Source organism: Rhinolophus hipposideros (assembly GCF_964194185.1).
Source record: "Rhinolophus hipposideros genome assembly, contig: HAP1_SCAFFOLD_68, whole genome shotgun sequence".
In the NCBI taxonomy this organism is placed as follows: Eukaryota; Metazoa; Chordata; class Mammalia; order Chiroptera; family Rhinolophidae; genus Rhinolophus; species Rhinolophus hipposideros.
In genome coordinates this window covers 53759-73426 of record NW_027669421.1, presented here as the reverse complement: position 1 = coordinate 73426, position 19668 = coordinate 53759, and the positions used below count along the sequence as shown (strand labels likewise).

Sequence of the window (19668 nt, the reverse complement as noted above, 5' to 3'; positions counted from 1 at the left end):
CACTAGCCAGGGTTGAGACATAGGAGTGGTAACAGTATGCCCTTTTATAGAAAAATGATATAGAAAATAAGCTATATTTTTCACTGCTTGAGTCTGTACAATTAAGAGAGAAATCAATATTGTACTGCTCAAAGCATTGAGTGGTTTATATTTCCCCAAATTAAGTGATTTCTGGGTCCCAAACGGATTACAAATTACCTTCTGTTTTAACCTAGTCATCTGAATAGCCATTTCAGATTGATTGGGTTCTAAATCTCCAAGGAAACTAACCTGTCCATTTTGACTGTCATGTAGCATCCTTGTATTCTGAAAGAGGGTCTTCAGTCTGCAGAATTGTAGAAAACGAGTAAGTCAAATTCTTTAAGAGTAAATGTTTAGTAATTATTTAAAGAGATGATATGTCTATCATACAAAATAAACAAATCTATAAATTATGATCCTCTCCTATTTGTTCCAGTATAAGAGTTTGAAAGCATACTAATTAAATTATAATCTTAGGTAAGTAACATAAAACAATTGTGATACATATGATACAGACTTCATATTGTAAAAATGTAAGGCTCTTATAATTAAAGTATTATTAATATCCACTTAAGATTGTTAGTATCAAACATATTAAATATCAGCTATAAACCAGAGATTAGTATCCAAGGTGAAGAAGAAAAGTATAATATATGTGGATGTTTTGAAAAGACACCAAAATACCATTCGGTGCCTACTGACCACAGTCTACCAGAAGAAAAGAAAGTACGGACCAACAAGAGATCATTCAAAATAGAAAGAGAAATCGGAAAGAAAAGTCTGAAGTCTGAGTGGAGGGGAAAGGAAAGGGGCAGGGCTTTAGAAGAAAGGAAATTGGAGAGATAATGTGTCACAGTCTCTTCGAGTCTGTTTTACGAAGAGATCTTTGCTAGCACAAAGTTAACAAAATGAGAAGAATACAAAACAATGCAGAGAAAGACAGTGACATGGGAGAAAAAACACTGAGGAGAATCAGAGAAAAAACTTCATTCAGTAAGCAGCAAGTAAACAGAAAGCAAGCCACGTGCGGGCTTCCCAGACGTTGGGAAAGATTCCATTATTATCTGAGTGAGATGATTACTCATCTCATTCTTTTTTAAGTCATACATATGGTTTGGTATGTATGACATATTTTATAACTGAAAAAAAAAGTAGAAAGAACATAGAAGCCAAATCAATAACAATTCTGATGTTGTTAAACAATACCACAGATAGGTTTTTAGACATTAAACTGTTAGAATGCTGAAGGGAAGAACACTACCAAAAGAAGGAAAGATCACCAAAGAGAGCACAGACATCCTGCAGAAATAAAGATTCAAGGGAGACCAGGAAGAGTGCAGTTGACAGTATATGCAAAAGACACGGTCATTATAGTTTTAGGAATCATTCAAGAGTAGGTATAATATTTTGGCATTCACACAAGTTTGTGCTGTGAGTTTCTGATGTAAATTCGTAAGTAGGATAACTTGTTTAATTATGAAAATTACAGGTATGAAATACATTTGTACTTAGGTTTTCATAAAGTAAGAATTATAATGAAATAGTAATTAATGGTTGACATGATCTGAAATATTAAAACCTTACCTGGTAACCTCTGTCTCTAATTCATCATTTTTCTTCTTTTGTTGATTCATATTATATTGCAGAGATTCTAACTTCTCATAGTACTTTAATTGTTCCTTTTCATCCTCAGACTTTGAAAAACATTTTTAAAGAAAGTTAATTTTAAAAATCTAGAGACTCACTCTTCTTTCTTTAAAATATGATTCCTCATGAGCTCATGAGTAATATGTGTACACAGGTGTATAAAATGTAGTTGTAGACCTGATGCCAATAAGGACAGAGTTCAAAAACAATGACATTTCTTAAAGCAGCTGAAATGGATTTTACAGTGTCATCATTGGTTTCCTGGAATTTAAATTGCCAAACTTTCTTAAAAACAGAGGCTTTTACATGTAAAAATACTAAGTGTTAAAGAATAGATTTAAATAGTGGTTCTCTTTACATTTTAGTTTCAAGAAATGCTCCCAGAGACATTTTCATCAACATTTCAAGATTTTACAGGGTTTATGGAATCACATTTTCGTATGATAATCTTTGAAAACTTCCTGTGCAGTCCCCCTTACATTGTGATAATCTGACATGAGCATCAGATGAAGACTCTCATTCTCTGTAAGCGTTCTTCCATAGGTTTCAATTTCTCCTTTTCTAGTAAATATTTTTCTCTTTAAAGTTTATCTTCTCTATATTATGTAAAAACATAACTTTTTCTTGATTCCTGTAACTTTTTCTGTCATCCTGTTTTTCTCCTTAGACTCTAACCCTCTTTAATATGTGGTCTCATCCCCAGGTCCATATTTTCGCCACTTAATCTCTTCTTTTACATGAGAGCCTGACTTTCTGTCCTTATAATTGCGCGAAAACATTTTTCAGGGTCATCTCTTTTAGTCCTTGTCCTGCTTTACTTCTCAGCAGCAACTGATAAGGATGCCCACACCCTTTCTATAGTCTTCTCAGCCCAACTCATCTCTAAACAGCAGTCCTGGTGGTCAGGCCTTGACCCTTTTCTCTTCCTCTTTTTAAATGCTCTCAGTTCCTTACATCCCAGTGCTTCAAACCACATTCCCTCATCTACAGTGGCAGCCTTGACCCCTTTACTGAGGTCATCTGTACTTTCCTTTTTCCCCTGGAGCTCCTCATAGACAGTGTCCCTCAACCACACACTCATAAACCATGACTTGCTGTGGATCAGCTCATCTGGTACATTTCATGGGGATTCTTATCACTGTGACTGTGAACATAGCGTTATTTTCAGATCTTGGCAGCTCCTCACCCTTAGGATGTTGACCAGCATACTTTGTCCTGTTTTTCTCTCAGAATGCATACGTTTTTCATAAGGTTCACATTATCTACTATTCGCCTTTCCATTTTTGTTTGCTCTATTGAATAACTTCCTATTCCTTGGGACCTGACCTGACCTATGGAAGTGTTCTGAAATTCCTTTCGCAAGTACACTCCACCATCTTGTTTGAAGGCTTAAGTCAGTTGGAGCTATCCTTTCTTCCCAGTCCAGATGCTTCCTCTCACATTGTGTGAATCAAATATCTTAACCCAGGTACTATCTCACCTGGGGGGCTATTGATCGAATTCGTTGAAACCTGTCGTAATTAAACTTTTGATTTACAGGGTAGACCTTATGGTGGCTGATAATTCTGTCGAGATCCTAATTACTTCCCCTAGGAACCTATCGTCCCTCATTATTTTGGTATAAGCTTCATCAGTTTTGGGTGTGCTTACAAATTTTTCAATTTTTTGACATTCAATATTATTTTATATTAATTTTAGGTGTACAGCATAGTGGTTAGAATTTAAGTAATTTAACAAATTGATTCCCCTGACTCATCCAGTACCCACCTGGCACTATACATAGTTATTGTCATAGTATTAACTATATTCCCTATGCTTTACATTACATCCCCGTGACTATTTAGTAACTACCAATTTGTACTTTTTAACCCCTTCACCTTTTCCACCCTGCTCCTAACTCCTCTCCCACCTATCACCCTAAATTACCTAGTACTCATCTGATGCCATGTGTTGTTATTGCAATATCATTAATACATTCCTTATACTATACCCTGGATCCCCATGACTACTTTGTAACAACCAATTTGTACTTTTTAATCTCTCCCCTTTTAACCCACTTCACAAACCCCCTTCCAGCTGGCAACCAACAAAATGTTCTTTGTATGTATGAACTTTTTTCTGTTTGTTTGTTCTGTTCTTCAATTCCACTTAGAAGCACAGTCACAGTGCATCTTTCTCGGTCTGACACACTCCACTCAGCACTGTACCCTCCAGGTCCATCCACACCGCCACAGATGGCCAGAGCCCATTTCCTTCTGTGGCCAAGCAATATTCCATTGCATACATGTATCATCTCTTCTTTATCCATTCATCCATTGATAGGCTGCATGCCCATCTTGGCCATTGTAAAGAATCCTGCAGTGAACATATTGATGTACACATCGCCTCGAATTGGCATTTTTCGGTTTCTTTGGATAAATTCTCTGAAGTGGGATATCTGGGTCATTCTTCAACTCTTGTGATAGCCTTTGTTTAAAAGTCTATATTGTGTGATACAAGTATTGCTCCCTCGGTTTTTTAAATTTTATTTTGTTTTCATGAAATATCCCTTTATTTTCAGTCTCTGTGTCTTTTGATCTGAAGCAAGTCTGTTGTAGGGAGCATATGTAAGGATCTTATTTTCTTATCCTTTCAGCCACCCTGTGTTTTGATTGGAGAATTTAATCTATTTACACATAAAGTAATTGTGCATAGATATGTAGTTACTGCTATTTTATGATTGATGTTTTTGTTCTTCCTTTTTTGTTACTTTTAAAGAAGTCCCTCTAATATTCCTTGTAATACTGGTTTGGTACTGATGAACTCCTTCAGTTTTTTTTTTTTCCTCCAGAAAGCTCTTGATCTGTCCTATGATACTAAATTATAGCTTTGCTGGGTAAAGAAATCTTAGTTGTAGGCATGTCTTTAATCACTTTGAATATTTTGTGCCAATCCCTTCTGGCCTACAAAGTTGCTCTTGAGAAATCACCTGCTAGTCTTATGGGTGCTCCTTTACAGGTTACTAACCGCTTTTTTCTTGCTGTTTTAAAAAGTCTTTATTTGCCTATAAACTTTGGCATTTAATTATGACGTATCTTGGTATGGGCCTGTTTGGGCTCATCTTCTTTGAAATTCTGGGCTTATATGTCCATTTCCTTTACCAAGTTAGGGAAGTTCTCAGTCATTATCAAGTACATTTCGAATTCCTTCATTTCTTCTTCTCGTAGTACCCCATATGATAATGTTGGTATGCTTGACATTCTCAGAGGTCCCTTAAACTGTCCTCATATTTTGGATTCTTTTTGCTGTTCTGACTGGGTATTCTCTGCTACCGTATCTTCTAAATCACTCATTCGATTCTCTGCTTCATCTAGTCAGTTTTCATTCCCTCTAAGACATTCGCTTTTTCAGTTATTTTATTCTTTACTTATGACTGGTTCATTTTTATGTTTTCTATCTTCATTTTTATGTTTCCTATGTCTTAGTGGAAGTTCTTCTTGAGGTCCCTGAGCATCCTAATAACCAGTGTTTTGAACTCTGCATCTGATAGATTGCTTGTCTCTATCTTGCTCAGTGTTTTTCTGGCGGTTTCTTCTGTTCTTTTAGTTGGCATGTTTCTTTGACTCCCCATGTTGGCTCCCTCCTTCTGAATGTTTCTGTGTATGAGGTAGGACTGCTGTGTCTCCCAGGCCTATCTGAGTGGCCTTATATAGTAGGTGTCCTGTGGGGCCGTGCGGCACAGCCTCCTTGTTACCCAGAGCCGGGGGCGGCAGCTCTGCCCCTTGTGTGAGTTCTCTGTGCTCTCCTGTTGTAGTGCAGCCTTGGCTGCTGTTTGCATGTCAATGGGAGGGATTGATGCTCAGACTGTGTGGTTGTGAGGACTGACCACGACTACAGTGGAGGAGCTGTTTTTGCAGGGGCTGCCCCTATAGAGCAGGATTTGCTTTAGCAGGGCACTGGTGTCTGCCCTGTGTACACTTTGGTTGTGTCTTTCTGGGAGGCACCAGAGCGGTGATGCTCCTGCTCTGTCCAAAGATGGCCACCAGGTATGTCAGCCCTAGGGACTCCTAGAAGTGGCCCACCCCCAGGCCTAGTTCAGCCGCAGCCTATGTCCTGCAGAGGGCCACCTAGCTTGACCACAAAGCAGGATGCAGATGGCGCCACCTGCACCGGCTTTGGAGGTGCCTCAAGAGTTCCAGTTATGAACCATAGCCAGCTTCCATTAGTGCCATCTTGGGTCTACACAGCAAGAAGTAAAGGACAGCTGAGGCCACATAATGCTTGTTTAGGTTTTGTGAACCTTTGAGAGATTTTAGGCAAGTCTGCAGCATGAGCCAAGACAGGATGTTTTTTTTTTTGGAAAAGTCACTGGAAGAAGCTTGGGTTGGCTCTCAAGTTAGGTGGGGCAGGTTCTCAGGGAATCACCAGGGTGGGTGGACAGTGTTAGCCAGGTTGATGTAGACTCAAGAGATGGAGGCCGTCTATGTCTCACACTGCAACAGGTGATGGATCAGTACAGAAACAATGGATTCCACAAGCACCTCTGTGTGGGAAGAAGCTCCCCTCCAGCCATCACCCTAAAGGCAAAAAACTTAGTTCCTCCCCTTATATCCCTGAACTACTGCCCAGTGTTAGAGTTCAGGGCAAATGAATCTGTCAGTTAGTAAGCCCATTCCAAGCCCTATAAAAGAATCAACTGGGACTCTAGCCACCCTTTTCATCTCACCCAACCAGAATGACCAGTGGTTTCCACAGCCAGAAGCTATGGGGACATCTCTCTCTAGCATTGGAATCCTGGGCTAGGATGCCTGGTGTGGAGCTGGGACGTCTCACACCCCTAGTGGACCTCGACAAGCAAGATATCCCTCTAGACTTCTGACAGTCGCACAAGGGTCTGGCATCAGCTCGTTCTGTTTTTCTGCTCCTCCTACCAGTCTCGAGGTGACTTCTTCTGTATGTCCCTAGAGGTAGGACGACTTTGGTTGAGCTAGACTTCAGGTGATGCTCAGTGATGATTGTTCTGTAGTTTAGTTGTAATTTTGATGTGGTCGTGAGAGGAGGCAAGCATGGCATTTACCTACTCTGCTATCTTGACCACAAATCCCCAATTTTTCAATTTTTGATGCCTTAATATAATAGATTTCTCTATAAAGCTGTGATGTGACAACTCATGGAACTCACATTCATGTAAGACTCCTTATCAACACATTATCATGTCACTCATATGAAAAGTATGTTAGCAACATAATGTGACTTAATTGACAAGAAGTCTAGACAAAAATTTTTTTTCAAAGTTTCTTTGGCCACAAGAAGGACCATCAGAACAATCTTCTGTTTCCCTTGATGGGCATGACTGTCTAATGAAATTGCTTAGACCTGGCTACTGTGACTGAAAGACACCAGCTGGAAGGTACATCTATGTCATTGGTCCACCTCAGGGGTCACAATGCGATCTTATGATGAGAAATCCTAGGGAGCCTCTCCTACAGAGGACAGGAGGATGGCAGAGGAATGTTGCTCTGCTTAGGAAAGATAGTGACACGTTTTTCACTGTCCATCAGGAAATTGTCATCCTGGATGACACATCAATCTTTTCTGACATCGAACTGTTCAATCTTTAAAAGCGTATGATTAACTCAAGTGAGTGGAAAAAGATTAGTTTCTAAACTTGCAAAGCTAGAAGCACTATGTTACTATGTAAGGACTTGATTGGGCATTCATTTCTACTTTTACACTGGCATCTCTTTTCTTTTTCAAAATCCAACAAGGAGAAAAGTATATTCTTTTCAGGAAACATTTGCCTAATGACCCAGTATTCGTTAATGATGAAGAAAACAAATTAGAACATTAAAAGTAATTCATTCTCCAAATCTCACTAAAGGGTTTAGATTTCAAGGGAAATTTAGAATTCTGGATCAAATCATTACTCAAATGCCTGGACTCAAACAGATATTTGTAGTCCGATGTTTGTGGCAGCATAAATAGCAATAGCCAACAGTTGGAAAAACCCAAATGTTGGACAAACGAAAGGATAATTGAAACATGGTGTATGTCAAATGTTGCCTTTAGACTATCACAATCTTTTTCTATAAAAATCTTACTACAAAAATCATTAATTTTATGAACTGAGATTTCTTTCTCTGTGGAGAGGAATTACGTTACTCCCAGCAAGTAGTATCAACATGAATACAGTACTTTTATTAATGAGACTGTTCTTATTGTCTAAAATATCCTTATATGGTACTATGACAGACATAGAAATTCCTTTGCAGTATGACAGAAATGAAGAGATTCACTTACCAAACTTGTACCTGACAGGTGCCTGTGAAGTTGTTCGATTATGCCCATTAGCTTTTGAATTGTCAGTATTAGGTCAGTATTTTCAGCTTCAAGCCTAAAGTGAATATTTTGACATAATTATTCTCACACATTGACTTTAAAGCATACCACATAATCACTGAACAAATATCTATGGTGCAACTACATAAAATCTTACAATTTGAAAAGCGCATGATTTGGCAATTGTGCTATTTTTCTAGTTGTGAATTTTGCATAATGTGCAAAATTAGAGATAATGTACACAAATTATTCTTTTCAAGGTAGCTCAAAGCTGACATTTTGACCCAGCTTCACACTCATGTGTTTATTGTTATAACTGATCTAATGGTCATACTACACTACACATCTGCTTTATAAATACTCAAGTTATTTTCTGTGCTGCTTTAACTTATACTTTTGCACGTGATCTTGCATCTTCTCAGTGCATCGTGCATCCTCTGGATGTCGAGCTCCTGCTTCTTGCAGCTAAAATAAAGAAAAAGTTATGTTTACTGATGATCTATGACATCTGACAATTAAGTTCGCAAACCTGTTGCAATGATGTTGCTCCCCTTTTTTTATATATATGTGAGGGACTGTTCATTATGAATTTCTACCAACTGGACACACAGTTAACCAAGTTTACTCTTTGGAATTGCTTAAAAGATTGTGTGAAAAAGTTAAGACGACCTGAACTTTTAGCCAACGACTCATTGCTCTTGCATCACGACAATGCACCAGCTCACAGGGCACTGTGTCTGAGGGAGTTTTTATCCTGTAAACAAATAACTGTATTGCAATACCCTCCCTACTCACCTGATCTGGTCCCCAGTGACTAAATATGTCATTATCCAAAGATAAAGAAAATATGGAAAGGAAGACTATTTGATGACATTCAGGACATCAAGGGTAATATGATGACAGCAATGATGGCCATTCCAGAAAAAGAGTTCCAGAAGTGCTTTGAACTGTGAACTAGGCGGTGGCATTGGTGCAGAGCTTCCCAAAGGGAGCTTTGTGACCGCAGTGATAGTCAGCAACGAGGTATGGAGCACTTTTTCTTGAATGAGTTCTCACAATTATCATACCTTGTGGTACAAATACCCAAGAAATCAAACATACTGTATTCCAAGCATCCCATCAACTCTAATTTTAAATATTCACATAAGTGAATTACCAGGCTAGTCCAGTGATTATGAAAGTTAACAGGCTACTCTTGGGGGCAGTCAGATAGTCATGGAATAGTTTGAGGGGCAGTAACTAAATAAGAGCCAAAATGCCTGGGTTTTTATCCCAAGTCCACCAGTTATTAGCTGGGTGACCTTGAGCAAAATACTTAAATTTTTTGGGTCTCAGTTTCTTCATGTATAAAATGAGACAATAGTGGCATCTACCTCACTGGGATATTGGGAAGATTAAATTAGGGAACATATGTAATAGAAAAGGACATGGCACACAGTAAAATCAAAGGGTTTGCAGTTAGCATTATTGTTGCTGTATTTTAGGTTCTAATAAAATTTGATATTTTACACAGATGGGATGCGAATGGAAGTGGTCTCTTACACCAGTTACACTGAAATCATTCATCAAACTATCAGCAATGTCAAAAAATGGGGAGCATTAAGCCCAGAATATAACCCCAGTACTAAAATCCTTTTACCAATTCCAAGAGCCAACAGTACATTTTCTCTGCTTGTAATAATGTATACGTTCCTATGTACACTCAGTGTAGTCCATAATGAGTATGGACTACAATGCAAATACCACCTCCTGGATTGAGCATACAATTTATATGACCGTGAGAGGCAGGGTAAAGCCACTGATATGGAAATAACGGACTCTAGTGCTAAAGCCAACTTTCCAAATCAATTCCTTCCCAGCAACTGGTTCTGTGGGGATGTGTCAGAACTCAGAGGAGCAGATGGAAGCAGCACGCTCTGGCAGATCAGAAAAGCCGTCCTCCGAGCTGTAGTTAGAATGTGCTATCGACCTGTACACCCTGGCTGGCTGCAGACAGGAAGGGCTGGCTCCCTTTTATTTTAGTTTTTTATTTTTATGGACAGGGGGAACATGAGCATTTCACTGAACAATTTTCTATTGGAGATGTGCTTTCAGTTTTATATATAATTGTGAGAAATATTTTCAGAATAAAAGTTTAATTATATCAATGTCTCCAAGGGGAAGTATTGGTTTGGTATAAAATATTTAATTTTATCCTAACAACTGTTGAAGAAAACATTTTCAATTTATGCAAGGATAGGTGCCATCACATCAAATACTATTTCCCCTTAGACAAACTTATACTTAGAAAGACAGAATTCTCTCTCATGAAAAATTGAAACTATGTCAAATTTAGGGCTTGATTGCTCTGCACAGACTATCCGACAAGTGCTGAGGAACACGGGTTCAATGAGAGTTCAAACAGTCAGAGAAAGCTTCATGGAGAGGCCAGATTGGGAGCCAGAAATCCGGGGGCAGGGAAATCAAAACACTGGCTCCCACCATAACTTGTAAACTCGTGTTCATAGCAGAATTATTAACAGCCAAAAAGTGGAAACAACACAAAGTTCCATCAGCTGATGAATGGGTAAGTATTTTGTCCACAAGGTGAAGCAACATTGGGCAATAGGAAGAAATAGCTCACAACTGATGTGTGCTACAACACGGTGGAACCCTGGAAACGTGATGTTACGTGAAAGAAGCGAGTCACAAGGGACCTCACATCGTGTGATTCCATTTACATGAAATATCCAAAGTAGGCAAATCTACAGAGACAGAAAGTAGATTGGTGGTTGCCTGAGGCTGGGAGAGACAGGAAGATAGGGTGACAGCTAAGGGATGTGGGGTTTCTTTTGGGGGTAATGGAAATGTTCTATAATTGTGGTGATAGTTCCACATCTCTCTGAATGTAACAAGAGATATTGAATTGTATATTTTAAATGGTGAAATATGATATGGGGATTGCATCCCAATGAAGATTAAAAAACACACAAATATAGTGAATCTGGATTATTTTCTTAATTCTCTATTGTGGGTGTGCATACTATAATGATCAACATATTTCTACACTTTTACAATATTTCAAAAATGAAAACAAAATGAAGGAAATGCCTACTTCAACTGGTTTGTATACTGAACTTTCTGTACAAGTTAGTTTGAAGTCCATGAAATATATACCAATGCTGTAACCATTTACAAAAGTGATGATAAGAAATAAGACAAATTTCTGAATCGTTCTAGTAAGCATTATCTTCTGATTTTAAATGGCTGCTTCATCCTGGTAATGGAGATATCACTACAAAATATTGTTTAGTAGGAAGAAAGTCTCTCGATTTCTATGAGGAATGCTGCCTATTTCTCAACGTTACCAAGGGTATAGATATAAGAAAAAACATACGTTGCAAATAGCAGGATGGAAGCCAGAGTTTAAGGAAGAAGTGCATTATAAAGATAATAAAATTATAATAAATTAATTACACCGAAAACACAAAAGAAAGCTGCCCTTGAAAATCAGGGTCTTAAAACACTTTATATTAATCAACTATAGATGAACTGTTGACAGGTTACATTTCACACATACCTGACTCCTGATATGCTCTAATGTCTTGAAATCCTGTGTCTCAGCTTCTGAATTCATACGGTAACGTGATCTATCCTCCAGTGAAGCCTCTGACATAGACAGTTTTTTTGTGGAGTCAGGTAGCTCTTGTTGAAATCGTCTCCCAAGCATCTAGAAAGATGATTCTGTTAGTGATCTTATAATCACATCTATTAAATTATGTTAAAATTTGCTAACTCTAACATATTAATATAATATGTAACTCGAAAAAGATCACCCCATGCATCAGTTCACCTTGTTTTCTTCTTTTGGACACAATTCTGTCTACTGAATCTGGGTAAGACACAGAAGGTGTTATCCTGCTGCCCACTCACTATTACGAAGGTTACTTGAACAACAGATTCAGCCCCACTCTCCACTTCCCCTGATGAAGCCGCAGAGCTTAACAATCTACTGACATCTCAAGGGGAAATTGGTATGTCGGTGGGACTAGCGGTCGTCAAGTATACATTGTGGAATGTTTTCCCCCTTTTTTTATCACAGGCTTAAATTGACTTCACAGGTCCTCACATATGCAGTCCACTGCTCACAACCTTCCAACAGATTCCTGTATCTTAGAAGAAAAGCAAACTCATTCCAGTGGTCTTCATGGCCTGGACCTCCCTTCCTGCTACACATGAATCCTGCCTCCCCTCACTCGTCTGAAAATGGAGACCCAGTGCCAAATTAATAAATCAGAGACTGCTAAATTCTCTTTGAAATGGACAAACTTATGTCCAAATGATAGTAAATGGGCCTTGCGATGAGAAAAATGAATTTGTAAAAATATTCAAGGACAATTATAGATAGCAATGGGAAGATTAAATCAAGTAGAGTTTTGATAAAACTCCTCACATTTGTCCCAAATTATGATTTAATGAAAAATTAGCTGCCTTTAAAGAGGTCACAGGTCCTAAGAATACATTATTTGAGACTGAAATAGTTCCAATTTATATCAAATTGACATGAATAAAAACAAAATTATACCAACTAAAATGTGGAAGAAACTACTGAGGGAAAGGGACAGCATCTACACTTCAGTTCATGTGGGAAATCTAGAATTAACTCTCTAGGTAATCCACTTAATTGAACCTCTATCTCTAAAAACTCAGTTTGCATAGGAGCATTTCCATTTATCTGCTTCATAATGGTATTACAATGTGGTAACAGAAAGATGAAAATTATTATTGTAGCAGTATAAGACTAAATCATTCATATCAATATGTATCTAATAACAATTTATACCTTAAAATTTCATAGTCAACACAATGCCTTTACTCAAAGTAAAGCACCTCACAGGTCTAAGTTTTGTTTGCTGGATACAATGTATGCTTTTAAGCTGTTAGAGCAAATACATTTGTAATCTATATATTTTTAATATTCTGCTAGATTCAACATTTAGCCATCATCAAATATTTGAACATTGAATTTTCTTTCAGGAAATGTGAAAACTATCTTTCTGGATACTTACCTCTCTTTCTGATTTATCGTTTTCATACTGGCACATTCTTCCTTTCAAGTGATTCAATTTGCTGACTAACTCCTTAGGGCTCTCTTTCACCACTGGATCTTGTTTTTCACATTCAGCTTGACGCACTGTTCTAAGCCCCTGAAGCTGCTCTTCAATATTCATTCCTGACTTTTCATTATTGTCACTTTTGTGGAATGCATCATCCAGTTGCCTTCGAAGAAGCATGTTTCCACTCTGTAGGTCAGATCTTTCCTCCTTTAGGGATTCCAGCTTTCCAGTATACGGGTTCAATTTTTCTGGTTCCCTTTGATTCATGTGTTCAATTTCCTCCTCTTGACACTGAGTTTGGTTTAGGTCTTTCAGTACAGGTTCAGAAACCAATGTCCTTTCTCTGACATCATATCTTGCGTGAGGGAGCTCAGTGTCTAAGCTATTGGATTTACTTCCAGCTTTAGGAAGTTGCTGAGAATGAATCTCACTGTTTTCTTTTAGGTTACACATAGCAAACCCGATGTTGTCCACGAAATGCAAGCATTTATCTCTTAATTCCTGGAAAGAATTTTGTAGGGGTCTTAATTGCTTACTAAACTCATGATGATGGTCGGATTCCGCTTCTGTTTTCAATCTTTCTTTGCTTTGTCTTTCATTCTCCAGTTGAGAGTTCAGCATTGTATTCTCAGCTGTTGGGACATTAAGCTGTCTGTTATATTCAAATACTGTTTCTGTTAGCGTTTCGTCATTCTGTTTTATTGTCTTTTGAAGACGGTCCTTCTTTTCTTTTACATTTGCAGTGTCCTCAAAGTATTTTTTTTCCATTTCCTGCTTCTGAGTTATGAGTGTGTCCCTTTGTAGTCTTAGTATGGCGATTTCATCCTGCAACACGTGATTTTCATGCAACATGTCTTTTGCTTTTTCGTAACTCTCAGAATCCTAAGTAAAACAAAGGAGACTTGTAGCTAGCACTCAATGAAATGACATATCATGATATCCTCTGAAATTAAAGAAGAACCTAAGTGTTTATATAATGAAAATGTTGCAGTACGTGGATATCCCACTGTAAAAATACAATGCTGAATCCAAACCTCCAACTTTATACGAGCATAAATTCCCCAAAGTTAAAAAAATAATAATATAAGATGCTGAATCCATGAAAGTGAAAAAGAGAATTTTAAAATCATCAGAGAATTTTAAGAGTCTCAGAACTGGAAAGGCAGCAAACCCAGAAGGCATCAAATAGAAGATTAAGAAGTCTGACTACATTTTAAAATAGAGGTCACCGTGTGAATATACACCTATCCCACAGTAAGAGTATTCACTCTGCATACATTTGGACTGATTACATTTCCTAGAATTTTTTTTCCCAAGAATACTCAAAAGATATTCTACTTTTCTAATATTTTCAGAGTCAGTTGTAAGATGAAATCTACTAATCACTGATAAATCTAGGCATTACGCTAAGCACTTCTTTATACATCAATGAACTCTTCGTTATCACAATTTCAAATAGAATGATTACAAAGATGAGCAAGTTCAGGATTTTTTCCCAGGACTTTGGACTCTACAATAGGGTGCTTGCTGCTCTTCTAGTGTAAATATATAAATTCAAAAGAAGCCTTAGATTTCAAAAAAAACTCAGGGTAAATAGGCTAAAAATTATAGAGCTCTTCTTAGAAAATAGAAAATTATTGTTAGAAAATATTTGCTGCTGCTTAAGTGTTGTTTCCTTTTCATAATGTTTAAAGGAGAAATAAATGAGAAATAGGGGAAAACACACTGACTTCTTTGAATAAAACACTCACCAATAAATTATCACTAAGTATGCATCATGGCATACAATTTTCTTCAAAAGTTCCTAGCACTGAAATAGGACTCTACTTGGAACAAATTGTTCCTTTTCTCAAAAGTAGGAGAATGAGATCTAAAAGACGGTCTCTGCACTGGCTATACTTCTACTCCTTACAATCAGCGGAAGTGAAAACTGACCTCTCTACTAATACAGCAAGGGGATGAAATCACTGCCTCAAATTGAAACTTCTGTTATTAGTAACAATAGTTTTGAGATTGTAGAAAGCTCATCGATCCCTGTAAAAAGTATTGAAAACCTCCCCTTTAGATGACACATTGGGAACGTCACTACTTGACTGTTGGACATAAAAGGATTTCAATCAAGAATATAATTTATTGCAATGGACCAAAAATGTCACTCTCCCTAAAATACACACACACACACACACACACACACACACACACACACACACACACTTTTAAAATCCTCTACAATTCCCATATGTACAACATTGGTTTTTAAAATATGTACATACACACATATTTGAAAATGACTAAACAAAATACCTCAGAATTCATTTTCTTAAGATTTATTTCTGTCTCCTTTTGTTGTTGAAGGCAATTGGTCAGAACTGTGTCATGTAATATTTTGTTGTCCTGTTCTCGGGAAAGTGGCCTCTGAGTGTTGTTTTCCTCTTGTACAACCTAGAGAATCGAATATGAACAAAGAAAAATTAGAATATAACTAAAATTTAACTGTTAAAAATCTTAATCTACGTTTACTTACTCCCAAATTATCGGACTTTAATTAGAAAGTGAAAAATAACTTGCCTTAGTCTAAATTAGAAGAAAAACATGAATCCGCAAAACTAATTTTGTCACTGTTTGAACTAAACAATTGGTTATATGTTAAATCCACCCAAAAAATGAAACAGTAGATGATTTTTAATGTCACAGAGGCTTTCTCATTTAAAATAGTTCACCTCACCATGTCTTAAATAGTGAGCCCCTACAGTGAATTTAAGAATATCTTTTAAAGATTAATAACTGGAGAATAGGCAAACTTTAATTAGAAGCCCACATCATTAACATCAATCAGTAAGAGAAGTAAATTCCTAAATATTAATTCACATTATACACTATGAGTGTTACACATTGTGTTATACATTGATATAATTATCTGTTGCATCCAATTCTAACTTATTCAATACCCACTAGTAAGAGCAGACAAAAAATTAAATCATATTTACTGATTTCCTACACTGAAAGGAAAGATATTAGAAAGTTACTGTTTGTGTCCTAACAACCAAAGGTCCCATCCTGAGAAGATGTGATTCTCTTAAAAAGCAGTTGAGTTGAGTGCATGACCCCATTCTCTCCCTGAATGTAGACGCAGAGTCCATTACACAGAGGTCACAAGGAAGAATCCATCTCTAACCTTGGCCTTAGTGACCAGCCATACGGAACTGCACATTTTGAACCCCTGAAAATCATGACTCCTTTCACGTGAGCCTGAATCAGTGGCCATCATTTTTACATGGTTCATAATTTCAACTGTCTCATCATGTGATTCAGTATTTGATGTTACTTTCTTTTTTATTTAAGGGAGTTATAAAAATTAAAGGAGCAAACAACATTCAGGACTTTATTATTATTTTTTTTTGCCTCAATCCAAAGATAAAGTTGAGCTATGAATATCTATAGATTCTAACAACATTTTAAGTTTTGTAACTAGTTCAAATGTTATAAATATCATTCAGTTATGACCTTTTGACTCTAAAAGGCTAGCATGGAAGGTAATTTCAATTGGACTCTATTATATTATTAAAGCACAGAAAACCATATTATACTAGAAATTTAAAATTAAATTTCACATACATGTGTGTAGTTCTTTTCGTTTCCATCAAGCCTCGCTTGTCCTTCCTCTGATGTCATTCCTAGGTGTTGTCCTGCTGACAAATCTATGTATTAGTTAAAACGAACTACTTAGAACAATTAGATAAAAGCTATAATCTTTATAAATACAGAAAATAACATCTTATCAACTGAGACTTCAAATTAAGCGTCATCTTTTCCTGAATATTTACTTTACTTAAGAAATACTTCTAATTAGCTAACACTTCTAATTAGCTAACAAACCATTTGGGAAATATGAGATGTCACAAAGTGAAAGGCATACAAACATGTCAAAAATTCATCCACAAATTCATTCAATGAACATCGATAGAAAAACAATCAGAAAAAAACCCTACAATTTAGAAATGCAGTACAAACACATCGAGTTGCACTATATACTCTGTTCTCTACCTCGTAATATACCTTTTGAACAACACCCTAAGATTCAACTGCAATGTCATTCATTGTTTCCAGAATGACTTACTTCTGATGCATTTATCAGTGTACACCCTTCCTTATATCTGAAATGTTTTCCTCTACTATTCTGAAAATTTCTTTTCACCTTTGAGGATTCAGCACTGGGGTTTAAGGAAGAAGACAGAGAAGAGGATACAGACTGCGGACACAGCTGAGATTCCCATCACTGCTGGGAAAGTCAATTCTAAAATATATAAAGCCATAGAAAATCCAAGAAATATTTGATTGTTGGTTTCGGAAGGTGCTTTTTCATTTACAATACATACAGTTTTAACTGATACTTTTGAATTCAGAATATAAAACTAAAGCTAAGAAACTATGTTTTGTTTCACTAGGCAACCTTTAGATCTTTATGAAGTTTTCCCATCTGGTCCTAATGTTCTAAGTATAATTCTGCTGCCCACTCCCCAGAGTATGCTAAATACTAGTCTAAAGGAAATCACGCTTTCACCTCATTATCTTTCTTATTTCCATATGTTATTGTGGTTCAGGAAGAATGCCAATGTCTTGCTAAAAGTCATTCTGTTTGGCTGTTAAGTTCCATAAACAGAGTAAACATGAAGTAGATTTTGCCACAAAATGACTATTGGAAAGTCAGAACTACGATCAACCTACATAGAGGTGGGCTAGAGTTGAACACTTTCTGTTTCTTTATTTCCTTCTTTGCTTTCTCTGTTTTCTGGTAGCTGTGATTCACTCAAGTCATGGAGCCTATAATTACATAACAGAAACACACCTACAATCTGAGTCTCTAGTTTATCTATTACGGTCATCTGTCCAAACTCTGTGGATGCTGACAGAGTTTTGCTCATGGAGTGTGATGCAAATGGCCTTTTATCACCAACTTTCCAATCCCTGCATCTTTGACCAGTTTCATGATTGGAGGTCAAAGAAGTAGAATCCAATCTGAATTCTGGGATTAAGTTTTCATTTATCAGGATGTAAAAATAACACAAAGTTGACTATCTTGTAAAACTTCCTTTTTCAGAGAAGCAGTCACACGTCCTCTTTTCCCCCAAACACACTATTCCTTCAGAATACATTTTATTTTAGGTGTCCTACACTTGCCATTTACATAGGTAAGTTTAATTAACTATTGTCACGCAGCAATTTCTATTACATAATGTGTTTCCAATTAAATATTTCCTTCTTAATAGTTAAGATGGTACAGGGTATGCTTTTTTTTGTTACTGTCAAAAGTTATGTGTAACCACTTAAGTTTAAATATGCATGACAAACATGGGTTTACAAAAACTTTTAATGAATCGTACTACTTCAAATAAGAAACTATTTATTATAAGAAAATGGTCTTTTCTAAATGCTCCAATATCTTCAGAATTCGTTTTTAAACCTTAGATAAATAGATATTCATATGACAAATTACAGTCCTGGGCGACCTTATTGTTTCCAAGGAAAAATGGGATCAAACTGGGTCCCCATGAGCTCCAAAGAGTACAGGGCACCATGAGACAGAAAACAAATACATAACAAAACATTTTCCTTTTGCTTTTTAAACACAATCTCAGCTTAAATCTATGAGACAAGTGAAAGAAAACCACAACAACTGTAGAAGTGAAGCTTTAAAGGCTCTTTTATCACTTCACATCCAGGAAGCCGTACATCATTTAAAACGGTGGTTTCGAATGTCATGTGAGAATCTGTGAAGTCCCAAGGTCTGTCAGTCGAGGGGCCCGAAAAGGTCAAAGCTATTTTCACAGAAATACTGAATGTCATTTGCCATTTTCACTCTCATTCTCTTCTAAGTGTACAGTAGAGTTTTCCACAGCCGTGATATCACAGCTCTGATGGTGACATCATAGCTCTATGGTTACTGGGTCGTAGCTCCAATGGCTCACGCAATGCATGACTGTGTGTGCTCGTATTTTAAATTGTTCAGTTTTTATTTCTAATATTGTAACTATCTATGGAGACTACCGACTTAAAAATATTCTTTGGAATTCTCAATAATTTTTAATAGCATAAAAGCATCCCAAGGCACAAAAGCTTCAGAATGCCTTTTTTCAAAGATTGTGTCTACCAAATATTCATTATCATTAATTACTTCTCCCATTTTTAATAATCAAAGACACCATAGGTGCACGCACACACATAGCCAGTGTCTGCTCAGCAGAACATCTGGTTGGCTTAAGACCATCAGTGTCACAACACTAAGAGGAAGTAAAGTTAAAACACAAATGACATGGTAGCAACTGAGGCTTACTTGGGTAAACGTCAAAATTCAAATGACCATTTGAAACGCTGGAAGTATCTTCCAGTTTGATTAGTAACCTCTGAGAACCCCTATTAAGTACAGGGGTTCCAAACTGGGACATTTAGGATATCGAAACAAGAGGAGAAACATTTTAGTAAAGTCACCCTTTTAAAGTCTTGTTTTCTTATTCCTGTCGATGTCTTTTTTCTCAAACATCGATACCAACAATGACATCACGTTGTTTATGTGAAATACTTCAATTAA

The 19668-nt window shown here is 36.9% G+C and overlaps 1 protein-coding gene across 1 annotated transcript in view; it reads right to left on the bottom strand.

The window, feature by feature from the left end:
- Positions 1 to 15524, bottom strand: part of LOC308495598 (ankyrin repeat domain-containing protein 26-like) — a gene marked incomplete at both ends in the record, with an annotated part of 32065 nt that extends 16541 nt beyond the window's left edge. Inside the window, 3 exons of the mRNA XM_081080567.1 lie at positions 11546 to 11695; positions 13035 to 13964; positions 15387 to 15524. Coding sequence (XP_080936693.1) covers positions 11546 to 11695; positions 13035 to 13964; positions 15387 to 15524 — 1218 coding nt within the window. The remainder of the gene's footprint in view (positions 1 to 11545; positions 11696 to 13034; positions 13965 to 15386) is intronic.
- Between the last annotated feature and the right edge of the window lie 4144 nt (positions 15525 to 19668).